This window comes from Periplaneta americana, chromosome 14 (genome assembly GCF_040183065.1).
Source record: "Periplaneta americana isolate PAMFEO1 chromosome 14, P.americana_PAMFEO1_priV1, whole genome shotgun sequence".
NCBI lineage: Eukaryota > Metazoa > Arthropoda > Insecta > Blattodea > Blattidae > Periplaneta > Periplaneta americana.
In genome coordinates, this window is record NC_091130.1 from 146622576 (window position 1) to 146637360 (window position 14785).

Below are 14785 nucleotides of genomic sequence, written 5' to 3' on the forward strand. Positions count from 1 at the left end.
GAATATCGCATATATTATTAGACTAATCACATAGATCACCACATGCACAGATCAAAACTAGACTACTAGCTATCTCCTGTCCTCTCTTCTGATGAAGTGAACTAGGTGTACGGGACTGTTTTTATTGTCAGAACAGTACCTCCTCTCCCTGCCTTACGAGTATGACTGAGTAAATAAAGCACATGGGACGACAGGCAGGTCGCTACCATCACTGCCCCCACCCACTACAGTCCTGCTATCCAACTTGAAATCGCACTGTTTTCATCTATCGGGTCTAAAGTCTCTAAGCCTGGTTATAAGAGTGGGGGGAAAAACTCTCATTCCTTGCTCGGGTCTTCTCGTGAAATACGGACTGTATAAGATGTGTGCGTCCTTTGTATCTTTTGTATGCCATTATCTTAAGCGGTATCTTTGCACCATGCTCACCACATGAACAGAGATTTCTTTTACTGTTGTTATAAAAAATTCTTACTTAATTGAGAACGAAAGAACTTAAAGGTTTATTCCATTAATTTGAATAATAATAGTGATATTTGTGGTGATTTTGGTGATAAGCAAAGCTCGGAACTTGGGGACTTGTGTCGTGTGCATGAGTAAGGTTACAGGTACAACGTACACAAAGCTCACGCTGCAAGTGCTCAGGGACAGTCGTGTGTACTAAGAAAGTGGCCACAACTAATGACAGGAAGACGGACGAAGAAACTGTTATGTCGAACCCAATGGCATTCAGAGAATTAAAGGTAAACGTTCTGTTTGAGGAAATAGAAAATACGTGTTATTTCGAATGAGTATTATAGGAGTTTGAAAATACATTTTGCTTTAAATTTAAGATACAGAATTTCGTGGAGAAATTCGGAGGAGATGGAGAGTTTATATTTTGTAAGTTGTGCCACACACAAACTTGAGGCTGGAAACGGAATTCATTGAAAGGCATTGCAGTCCCTCAAATTGGAGAAAAATCTGTTCATAGCCATGGATCAAGTCGTAGAGGGATCTGCCCTAGTAGTGACACACAAATTGAAAGCTATTTTCGAGAAAAATTTAGGATAATTATACTTATCTTTCTCAGATACGAGATCAGCTAGCAACTGCTGAAAATCGAACAGAAAACAGTAACAGTGAAAACATTCAGTATTTTAAGTCTGCTACCGAAAAATCTTCGAATGTAGGTAGTCATACACTGTAATAAAATGTACACAGCAGAACAGTAAATTTGATATATAGGCTATATCATGTTTATTTTTATTATATATATGCTATGAAATTACGTGTAAATTTCATATATTTTTCATGTTTATTTTTATTATATATATATATATATATATATATATATATATATATATATATGCTATGAAATTACGTGTAAATTTGATATATTTTTCATGTTTATTTTTATTATATATATATATATATATATATATATATATATGCTATGAAATTACTTGTTTCAACCTACCATAATATTATCAATATGTTGTCGGAGCCAGAAACCACTTTTGTAGCAGACCTGACAGTACCTCCGTGCTGGAAGCGGGAGTTTGTTGACATTGAAGTCCGGTCGCTTAGTCACGTGCAAAGACACAAGTCCCCAAGTTCCGAGCTTTGGTGATAAGATATTAACGATAATTGTGGTGGTGGTAATTATTATTATTATTATTATTATTATTATTATTATTATCATCATTATTATTATTATTATTATTGTTATTGTTTATTTACTCATACTTATTTCAATGCTCATACACATGGCTTAAAGCACAGATATTGTGTATTGTATGTACATTTCTGGCCAAAATTAAGATACAGTTATATCACAGTCTAGTATATACAGTAACGAAGCTCAATACTTACTAAATATGCATCCATAGGTAGTTGCTAACCACCAGGATCGCTACTATCGCCTCATCACAGACTCTTTCCCTAGCAAACGATAAAATGTATTGTACTTTCGATATCGTGTTCTTTTGAAAAACTTAACATCCTCCTTCCACTATTGAAATATGGTATACATAAGGTTTGTATATTATTTTCATAAAATATATGTCATATTTTATAAACTCACCTTCCTGGATCTTTCGGAAGAAGGATAACTCTGACCTCTTTTTCTTACAATATTTATAGTCTCCTTGTCCCATATTATTATTAAAATTATTGTATTTTAACCATTTACAGTTATTACAACCGATAACGAACATTTCACAGTTTACACAACTTTTCACAACAAAGAGAAATACGGCGCAGTCAATGCCTTTTGGATCTAGACCAGGCCGTAATATATGTTCGGGTTTTCTATTTCAGTGTATGGAGCTCAGTGAAATATTATATTATAACTTTATTGCTTATCATTGCTAAGTTTTATGTAGTGTAATGTGTCCATAAGTTCCGTTTACTTCTTGTTGCGTAATATGTTGCAGAAATAATTACAAAACTGTGTTACTTTAATGCGAAGAGAATTTTACATGTTAACATAATCTGTTCACATCAGGTTTAATAGAAAAGAATTTATATTGTGATTTTAATTTAACACCTTCCTGAATATTGTAGACAGAAACTTTACTATACCACTCCTATGAAATTAGTGTACGTACGATTGTATTACTTCGTCTCTTAGGTAGTAGATAAATACAATAATTCAGTACTCAATTGTAGTATTAAAATACAGACAAATTGAATGTACATGACATTATGATTAATTATAATGTATAATTGCGAATATAAGTTAAAATATAGTGAAAATAACCTATAATTTCCATATGACATAACGTACATATGTAATGGCAGGGATTTGGAGACCACAAAAATTAGATAGAAATGGGCAACTGATACAGGAAACATAACCTATAATTGAGGCGTTCAGAAGTCCATTTTTGGTTATTTTAGAGTTTATAAGTTGGCAATGTATTAAATTGACCATATTTTTAGTGGTCAATGTGATTAATTCCATAGTTCAGTAAAAAGCCCACAGAATGCAATATTCTTCTTGACTATAACACAGAATCAATTATGTGTATTCAACTTTAATCTTGAATATCTCAAAATCTTTGGAAAAAGAGTTAATCATGTTGACTTCTGAACGCCTCAATTTCAACATATCTAAACATCCGTGCGGTGCAACTGAAAATTATTGAATCGTGCATAAATGAATGTACAAGAATTTCGCAATATTTAATAGAAATAAAGGCAGGTATTACGAACAACGTAATTTTCACACCAAAAATAATATTACACAACTCGCAAGTGAATTATGTCTGAAGTGTCTCATAATCATTGTTTTAAATTTTATTAATGCAATTACACTACATTTTAGAGAAATATATGTTACTCTTTATGCATTGCAACTAATTTATATGGTTGAAACGCCGTCCTTTGTGATCGGGTTAAGCGAGTCACATGGTCTGCCTTACGGCCTGTATTAGATGACGATGGCAGTGGCACAATCTATTGTTCCTAGTACTCACAGCGCTCCAAGCGGCTAGCAACTATCACGAGAAATGTAAAAAATCATTCCAAACTTCGTGACTGTATATAGTAGACTGTGGTTATATGCTGATACTATGAGACTAAAATCTTCATTCTGCACAAATATTGTTTTGTATTGTAAGGACTTTATTAATATAAAAATTATATTTTGCTACATTATTTCTGTAACGTAGGCTTATGCAACAGGAAACACTTCTTTCAAGGTTTCCAAATGTTATATACAATATTTGTGCTGTAAATCATCGATATCTGCTCAATGAAACCGTCTGGTGTGCATGGAATGTGTTAAAGGCAAAATATGATTTCACAAACCACGCCTGTTCAGCACAGCTTTTGTTTAGGAACATAACTGTCCCAATTACAGAAGTGTTCTGGAGAAACTGATAAACGATTTGAATTAAGTAAAGACAAGAACATGATTTAGTTGTTTAATATAGGCCTATCTTTGAACTTCAGAAAATACAGAGCATAGTCTCGTACCCTACCCAGAGGGGTTATTTTGAACTACCCATTGAATTTGTTGATTACAGTCACTAATTGAAAGCGCTTATACACCATGTGAAATACGAAAGAGCCTATTAGGTCTCAAAGATATTATAATGTGTGGATAGGAACGCTATTTGTTCCGCCTCGTACAACAAAGTTTGAATTGAATAAAGAATCCCAGAAGCGTTCGCTGTCGTGAGCACTTTTTTACTCGCATGTTCATTTCATTTCATTCATTCATTTATTTTATTCCATAGATCTTACATGAGCAATGAAGCTTTAAGATGTGGAACATGTCAACATTTTACAATATTACAATTACAATTTTTACAAATTTTTATAGTTTTACAATTTAGTAATTTTCTACAATTTTTACAATTTTGTACAATTTTTTACATTTTGGCGAGATGTAGTGAGATGAGATGAGGTCCGAGGATTCGCCAAAATATTACCCGGCATTTGTCTTTTTCGGTGGGGGAAACCTCGGAAAAACCCAACCAGGTAATCAAATCAAAGGGGGTAATCAAATCAAAGGGGTTGATGCCAAGGACTCGCCATAGACCATCCGGCTTCAGTCCCACGGCTGGGGAAAACCTCCGAAGAAACCAAAGTCATAGACATAGAAAATGTCATTAGAAGAACACCATGGTAACGTTAAAAGACGCAAGCTCTGAAACTACTGGAGGAATAAAATAAAAATATGAGTCCCGAGACATTACAACAAATTCACACAAAAATTTCCTCACTTTTGGGATGCGAATATTAATTATTTTAAAAGAAAAATGAAATTCATCTTTCTGGCCAATCCAACAGAAATTTCCTTCTATTACCTTTTTAAGTCACAAATACCAGTGTGGAACAGTTCGTTCTTGATTTGACACTACAAGACTGTTCAAAGATTTTTTGCCATTTTTATTTCTACTATATCTATAAGCACGACCACTGCTCATTCGGAATGTAATATTACTTTGTAATTTCAGTTGTTATTAAGTTAGATTACTTATAGGTTATAAATTCACTTAAGTAATTTATTTATTTATCTGCATTTAAGTTAAAGTTCTTGTATATTTACTGTGCCCTTGTACTGAATAACATTGTATTTGTGTATAATAATACATTCATATTTGTAAATCAATTTGTAACTCTATACATAAAGTCACTTACAATACAAAAAAGAAAAAAAATAATACATTTTAAAATGTTATGTTTGAAAGTTTTACATTCAATAAAACTTAATAAACCTCACGAATAGCTTTACAGATATACACTCTTCTATCACGAATACCGTGTTTGAAAGTTTTGCTAAATCACTCGCAAAAACCTTTGCAAAGCTCAGGAACAAAGTACTTCACAAGTACTATATTTGAGAGGGAAAAGTTTTTGAGGGACAATACATTTAAGAAATACTCTGTTTGATAGTCTGCTAAAGAATCAACTGTTGCTTGACAATCCTCAGGAATAATACATTTCAGGAATCCATTGTTTAAAGGTTTTCTAAATATTCCAACAAAGCTTTAAAACCCGCAACAATTTTTTTTTCTTTTAGGAAATGCTCCCTATGAACATTACCTAAAGGAATCATTTAAGCTTGACAGACGTCAGAAAAAATTCAATTCAGAAATTCTTTCTGAATGTTTGCTAAAGCATACACTGAAGATTGACGGGCGTCTGGAACAGCGAATTTCAGAATTACTTTTTGAACGTTTGCTAAAGCATACACTGAAGATTGACTGACGTCTGGAACAATAAATTTCAGAAATGCTTTTTTAACGTTTGCTAAAGCATACACTGAAGATTGACTGACGTCTGGATCAATGAATTTCAGAAATGCTTTTCGTGCGTTTGCTAAAGCATACACTGAAGATTGACTGACGTATGGAACAATTCATTTCAGAAATGCTTTTATAACGTTTGCTAAAGCATACACTGAAGATTGACTGACGTCTGGAACAATGAATTTCAGAAATGCTTTTTGAGCGCTAAAGCATACACTGAAGATTGACTGACACCTGAAACAATGCATTTCAGAAATGCTTTTTGAACGTTTGCTAAAGCATGCACTGAAAATTGACTGACGTCTGGGACAATTTTTTTCAGAAATATTTTTTTGACGTTTGCTAAATCATACACTGAAGATTGACGGATGTCTGGAACAATTCATTTCAGAAATGCTTTTTGAACGTTTCTTAACGCATACACTGAAGATTGACTGACGTCTGGAACAATGAATTTCAGAAATGCTTTTTGAGCGCTAAAGCATACACTGAAGATTGACTGACACCTGAAACAATGCATTTCAGATATGCTTTTTGAACGTTTGCTAAAGCATACACTGAAGATTGACTGACATCTGAAACAATGAATTTCAGAAATGCTTTCTGAGACTTGGCTAAAGCATACACTGAATATTGACTGACGTCTGAAACAATGAATTTCAGAAATGCTTTTTGAGACTTTGCTAAAGAATACACTGATGATTGACGGACATTTGGAACAATGAATTTCAGAAAAGCTCTTTGAACGTTTGCTAAAGCATACACTGAAGATTGACTGACGTCTGGAATGATCAATTTCAGAAATGCTTTTTGAACGTTTGCTAAAGCATACACTGAAGACTGGCTGACGTCTGAAACAATGAATTTCAGAAATGCTTTTTGAACGTTTACTAAAGCATACATTGAATATTGACTGACGTCTGGAACAATGAATTTCAGAAATGCTTTTTGAGCGTTTGCTAAAGCATACACTGAATATTGACTGACGTCTGGAACAATGAATTTCAGAAATGCTTTTTGAACGTTTACTAAAGCATACACTGAATATTGACTGACGTCTGGAACAATGAATTTCAGAGATGCTTTTTGAACGTTTGCTAAAGCATACACTGAAGATTGACTGACGTCTGGAACAATGAATTTCAGAAATGCTTTTTGAGACTTGGCTAAAGCATGCACTGAAGATTGACTGACGTCAGGAACAATTCATTTCAGAAATGCTTTTTGAACGTTTGCTAAAGCATACACTGAAGATTGACTGACGTCTGGAACAATGAATTTCAGAAATGCTTTTTGAGACTTGGCTAAAGCATACACTGAAGATTGACTGACGTCAGGAACAATTCATTTCAGAAATGCTTTTTGAACGTTTGCTAAAGCATAGACTGAAGGTTGACTGACGCCTGGAACAATCAATTTCAGATATGCTTTTTGAACGTTTACTAAAGCATACACTGAAGATTGACTGACGTCAGGAACAATGAATTTCAGAAATGCTTTTTGAGGGTTTCTTAAAGCATACACTGAAGATTGACTGACGTCTGAAACAATCAATTTTAGAAATGCTTTTTGAACGTTTGCTAAAGCATACACTGAAGATTGACTGACGTCTGGAACAATGAATTTCAGAAATGCTTTTTGAGACTTGGCTAAAGCATACACTGAAGATTGACTGACATCTGAAACAATGAATTTCAGAAAAATGATTTTTGAACGTTTGCTAAAGCATATACTAAAGATTGACGGACATTTGGAACAATTCATTTTAGAAATGCTTTCTGAGACTTTGCTAAAGAATACACTGAAGATTGACGGACATCTGGAACAATGAATTTCAAAAATGCTTTTTGATCGTTTACTAAAGCATACACTGAAGATTGACTGACGTCTGGAACAATGAATTTCAGAAATGCTTTTCGTGCGTTTGCTAAAGCATACACTGAAGATTGACTGACGTCAGGAACAATTCATTTCAGAAATGCTTTTTGAACGTTTGCTTAAGCATACACTAAAAATTGATGGACATTTGGAACAATTCATTTTATAAGTGCTTTTTGAGACTTTGCTAAAGAATACACTAAAGATTGACGGACATCTGGAACAATTAATTTCAGAAATGCTTTTTGAGCGTTTACTAAAGCATACACTGAGTCGACCTGGTTGGCGAGTTGGTATAGCGCTGGCCTTCTATGCCCAAGGTTGCGGGTTCGATCCCGGGCCAGGTCGATGGCATTTAAGTGTGCTTAAATGTGACAGGCTCATGTCAGTAGATTTACTGGCATGTAAAAGAACTCCTGCGGGACAAAATTCCGGCACATCCGGCGACGCTGATATAACCTCTGCAGTTGCGAGCGTCGTTAAATAAACCATAACATTAGCATACACTGAAGATTGACTGACGTCTGGAACAATGAATTTCAGAAATACTTTTCGTGCGTTTGCTAAAGCATACACTGAAGATTAACGGACGTCTGGAACAATTTATTTTAGAAATGCTTTTTGAGCGTTTCTTAAAGTGTACATTGAAGATTGACGGACGTCTGGAACTATTCATTTCAGTAATGCTTTTTGAAGAATTGCTAAAGCATGCACTGAAAATTGACTGACGTCTGGGACAATTTTTTTCAGAAATTTTTTTTGGCGTTTGCTAAATCATACACTGAAGATTGACGGATGTCTGGAACAATTCATTTCAGAAATGCTTTTTGAGCGTTTCTTAACGCATACACTGAAGATTGACAGATGTCTGGAACAATGAATTTCAGAAATGCTTTTTGAGCGTTTGCTGAAGCATACACTGAAGATTGACAGACGTCTGGAACAATGAATTTCAGAAATGCTTTTGATCGTTTGCTAAAGCATACACTGAAGATTGACAGACGTCTGAAACAATGAATTTCAGAAATGCTTTTTGAGCGTTTGCTGAAACACACTGAATATTGACGGATGTCTGGAATAATGAATTTCATAAATTCTTTGTTTGAAATTTTGCTAAACGTCACTATAGCTTTATAATCCTCAGAAGTAATGCATTTGATAATTTCTGTGTTTCAGCGTTTGAAAAATAATCTAATAAAGCTCGAAAAACAGGGGGAACAATTAAAAAATGCTTTGTTTGAATATTTGCTAGACCAAACATTGAGGACTGTCAAATGCTAGGAACAATGAATTTCATAAGTCGAAAAGCCAGTTCAAAAGGAAAAGGCTAAAAATTTCCAATTTTTAAGAAACGTATAATTCAAAGCTTACCTTTTCGGTGTAAAATCAATTGATCATTAAAATTACTCCAAATTCTGTTAATGATGTTTTATATTATATGCTATGTGAACACAAATTAGAATGTGTTAACTCTATCTTCCATAGCAACATGAAGGTTTAAAATGCAGTTTCCTCAAAATTTTAAATTTTGGTTTTATCCTCCTTTTGAACTGACCCGATGAAATATGTGTTTCTTTTTAGAGTCTGTGTGAGTATGTGTATGTATCAAATGTTTCTGCTAAATCATACACTAAAACTAAAATACAAGAACGATACCATTCAGAAATTCTTTGTTTAGAAGTTTGCTAAGATATTCACTAATGTTTGACAAACGTCATGGAATAACGCATTTGAGAAATATTCTATTGGACAATTTGGTATAACAATCACGAACAATTGACAAAACTGAAGAACAATTGATTTCAGAAATGCTATGCTTGAGTGTTTGCAAAAGTAATGAAAAGAAAATTCCTCTGAAATGAAACAAAAATTCTTGCTTCACTCTTGAAATTATTTGCTAAATATTTGCTACACGTATCATTAGTTTTTCTTTCAACTGTGATATTTGAGAGCGAAATCGTGATGATTCCTTCTTTATTGCATGGAAATTACCAGATTTAACATTAAGGTAAGAAATTTCATACGATTCATTTGTTGCTTTAAAGTTATTGCTTCCTGTTGTAAATTTTTCAATTAAGTTTTTATTCCTTTCAGGTCTCTAGATTTAATACTGAAAGTGTTCAGAATGTTTTATTTTAAGATGTGTCTGAGGTTTGACTGGTTTCAAGTTTTAATTTTAGATAAGGTCGAAGCGCAAAAACACACTGGAATTTCTGTTCATTGTCACCTCCTGAGGTAAGAAATCCATACTGAAGGTACTCATCAGAGCACTTCAGTCTTTTCCTTTTTACTACAGCTCCCATAAACTTAATTAAACTTCGAGACGCACATTCTGGTTGTGATGATTAAAATGTCTTTGTAGTAACTACAATAACGTTTGAGTGAATGGTCCATAACTACACAGTGTTATGATAGTAGTAGTAATAAAATCATCCATAAGAAATCCCTCTACTCATGAATAATATTACATTGAGAGAAATATCGTAGTTCCTTATTGCAAATTGTATATCATATGATATGATATATGATATGTTAATATGATATGATATATATATGATATGATATATGATACGATACGATATGATATGTATGTATGTATTTATTAACACTACAATTGGTTATACACCCGGTGGCAGTGATATATAATATGCAATAATTACCATTAACAATAATACAATAATTACAGCAATAAAAAATGAAATAAAATAAAATAAACGTAAATTTATTTCTAATTATAAATAAATAGATGCAATAAACCTAGGACTATAAATAAAACTATTCTATAATAACGCCTACAATAAGCAAAAGTAAATCTAACTTATAAGTACTTCTATTTCACCCAACTATTACCAATTTAAGTAATTACATATCACCTTAATTAATTACATACCAACTTAATTACATACCATCTTAATTAATTACATATCACCTTAATTTATTTACATATCAAGTAAATTACATATCATCTTAATTAATTACATATCAACTTAATTACATGACACAACTTAAATAATTAGACTGCACCTCAAATTACATTTTCAGTCTAATCTTCTCAACCATATGATATGATATGTTATGTGATATGGTATATGATATGATAGATATGATATGATGTGATATGATATATGATGTGATATGATATATGATGTGATATGATATGATATATGATATGATATGATATATGATATGATATATATGATATGATATGATATGTGATATTAATATATGATATGATATATTATATATGATATGATATATGATATGATATGATATATGATATGATATGATATGATACGATTTGATATGATATGATATGATATGATATGATATGATATGATATGATATGATATGATATGATATGATATATGATATGATATGATATGATATGATATGATATGATATGATATGATATGATATGATATGATAAATTTGGTCACAGCACTTCTTTACGTGTAATGGTGTACCTCACATTTCTGTATCCGGTGCCACCATTAACATTGTTTTGTTTACTTATTATTCTTTATGAATTGATTAGTAGGCCGATCTATCGAACCCTTATTTAGGGCGGCTTTTGTTTAAACAAATTTCATTCATTACAATAACACATTATATGCAGTTCAAGTCTACACAAATACTCCCAATTACACTATGCACTTTTTTGTTACTTGGTCAATCTCCCCTTCAGTATTTCTCCTACATTTCATTTGTTATTCTCTATTTCTTTATTAATCCTAATATATCTAATATTATATACTCCTTTCAAAGCCCCTTTTTCTTCTAACTGCTATTCACTAAAATCTCAATTTCAATTTTTCTCTGTCCGATTTGTTCTGTGACCCTTTCTCCTATCTTTATCTTATATTCATTTTCAAATGTTAGTACTAATTTTATGCTGTCACTTGTTCACTTCTCTTAACCCTTTCTCACTATTTTCACTCATTTCTATTTGTGCTCACTTTCACTTTCTCACTATTCTGCTTACACCTAAATCCTTTGTCACTAGTTAATGAAATGGTATTTGACTGCTACTGTTGTTAACAGGAGTTACCAGAACAGTGGAACAACACTAAGAAGATAGCAGTGACTGTGAAGCAACAAGTGGCACCGCTCCAGGCCATAGAAGTGACTAGCATACGTAATAAGATAGCTGCCTTCGATGTTGAGCAGAATCAATATCGTGACAGTTTCCGTAAACTGCCTTTCCTCAGGTAAGTCTTCATCACGAAGAGTATTAAAATAAGACGACATTTGTTAGAAAAAGTTCGTACAGGCACGCAAATGATTTCGTACTCGAGAAATACAAACTTCAAATTACAACGTTTGCCAAAATGTTTGCTCCAATTTTAATACGCTGCTTCGTCGATTTAGTAGAATGCGTTTGAGAGTCTAAAGAAAGCTGCATTCCCAACAATGGTGCGAAGACCACTCAATGTAACAATGAACCAACATGATTACAAAGAAGAGCTAAACACAATCAAATACATAGCACAAGAAAACGGATACAACCCCAACATAATAGACAACATAATACGAAAGACAAAACATAATCACAAAAAACATAAGAATACAACACAAACACAAGAATACAAAAAATACATCACACTAACATACGAAAGCAAAAAACCACACAAAATTGCAACCTCATTCAAGAAATTAAATTACAACATCGCATACAGAACAAATAATACTCTACAAAAACATCTCAACACACAAACAAATACAACCACACAGGCGTATACAAACACAAATGTAACACCTGCAACAACTTCTACATAGGATAGACAGGCAGATCATTTCAAACACGTTACAAAGAACACATCACAGCCATGACAAAATTACAAAACACTTTCACATATGCAGAACACATCACAAATGCTAACCACACCTACAGAGACATCAACACGGACATGGAAATACTGCACATCCAACCAAAAAGCCAGAAACTCAACACACTAGAGCAACATGAAATATCCAGACACACGAAAACACATCCAAACGAAATTCTTAACACAACTCAATTTCAGAACACATACACTCTTTGACTCCACATTACACTACACAAACACACCCCAACAGGAAATAAAACAACAGGCGCCAAGACGAGCAACAACCAGTTCTGAAGATGGCCAATAGCAGGCCGAAACATATTAACAAGGTAATATAAAAAAAATTAGCATGTGAAAGACCTAATACGTTTTCCAAAGTAAATTTTATACCGAAATTTAATTACATACATAGACAGTTACGCAACCAGATATTCCTTAAAATCTCGTTCAATGAACTGATGGCATGGATATCAGTAAGAAAATTAGAAAGTAATACGTATCTGATTAGCTGATAAAAGAAATAAGGAATTAATGGATTTAACTATGCAATATGCCGAATTATGAAGCCCCAAATTATTCTGTTTCGTTTTTAATTTCGAAATTCAAAATATGGAGAAATTTTGCATGAATATCTGTGGTTCTGTTGCAAAAAAAATAAATAAAATGATAATTCCATATTTCGAGACTTATGCTGAAATGCAGCCATAAACATAAAAGTATAAGCTATGGGCAAAATAAAACAATAATATAAAATTAATATAAAATCAAGATTAAAATTGTAATGTTCCTGCTTCTTGAAAATATTTATTAGAACTATTGAAAGTATTATTGTCAAACCATCTTCGTGAAATATTTCTAAATCTAGATAATTTAGCATGATGAGTTTCGTGAAGCCATTTATTAAATTATTTTAGATAAAATATTCACGTCATTAAAACATTCTGAGTGAACAGTGATAGATAATTAAAATTCTCTGTTTAGGTTCGACTGTGAGAATCCGTACGATCTGCTGGACGACACCAATCTGGATATCGCTGAGCATGAATCAGAAATGAGCAACATTCAAGAATCAGCCTCTTTGTTTGAAGTGAACGTGCCAGACTTCAAACAGATCAAACAATGCAGAAAGGAACTTCGAATGCTCAAGGTGTAACCTACTGCAACATTACATGTTTAGTATACCATGAAGGGGATTCCAAACGTAATGGAAATGATAAAAAAAAGAACACACTGTAGTGTCATGCAATAGTAATTTGCGTTACAAGAGCGGTATGTTGAAGTTTTCATGTTCGAGAAAAAGTTTGAAAAAGCGAAACGTAGTTGAGCTTTTTTAATTTCCGAGAATTGAAAGAAAACATACAGCTCATGTATCGTACATTATTTTGTGCGAAGATCGTTTATTACATACCTGAAAGAGGAATTTCTAATTAGTTGCAATGAAATCTCCATCTTGTTTTCTGTTCAATGACGGCAATTTTGGAAAACAAAAATATCTGTCTTCAACATTGTTGCTTTAAAATGTTTTCTGTGTTTACTATACTCCAGCAGGCCGTGATATACGTCTGTCTTTTTTTTTCCCCCAGTCTATAAATGCGAACGTAAAACAAACGGCTTCCTTAATGTTACATGCATCACGAAATGCAGTAACTTTAGTGGAGTTGTAGAGTTTACTTAATTTTAGCAAATATTTAAAAACAATAATTAACAGTGCAATTGAGGTGAAATTGCAGTGGTAAGTTTCCAATTTATAATTATTACTATATTGAACGTCTCTAAAAATAATATGTTAAAAGCCTAAAGCAGTAAAATCAATATGTCACTTAAGCTGTAAGAAGAGGGAAATTGTTATGTGTGTTAGGTTGGGAATACTGAATGTGGAATTTTAGACTTACCGCGGGTTGGTTTTATTGCGGAAACCAAGCAAACACGCACGATCTCGCACAAAAGATCAAATTACATTTCTAACTGTAATACATCTTCAGATAAGTTTCTCTGTACATTTATAGATGCATTGAAATTCAGACATTTTATGGTGTCCAATGGTTTCCATGGCAACATCTCTTTACCTCACCAACAGTCTACAGAGAAAGAGAGAACGATAGCGTCTTATTGGCCACAAAGAGAAGGGAAGGCGTACTCTATTACAGGTGGGAAGGCTTCGCCCTTTTTCATGAAGAGCGTGACGTCACAAGTCCTAGTTGAGTCAACCCATCGCATGCCGTGCAGTCTGATTATTACAGCATTCCGCCCCCATATGGGCAGAAAATAAACAGGTGAAAGTACATTAGCGTTATTAGCAGTGGCGGTTCCTCGGGGGAGGGAAGGGAGGAACGTCCTCCT

At 33.2% G+C, this 14785-nt stretch overlaps 1 protein-coding gene across 1 annotated transcript in view; it reads left to right on the forward strand.

Moving 5' to 3' along the window:
• Positions 1 to 14785, forward strand: part of Dhc93AB (Dynein heavy chain at 93AB) — a 312580-nt gene that overhangs the window by 99033 nt on the left and 198762 nt on the right. The window contains exons 23-24 of the mRNA XM_069846249.1: positions 11661 to 11827; positions 13427 to 13592. Of these exons, the coding sequence (XP_069702350.1) occupies positions 11661 to 11827; positions 13427 to 13592 (333 nt within the window). The remainder of the gene's footprint in view (positions 1 to 11660; positions 11828 to 13426; positions 13593 to 14785) is intronic.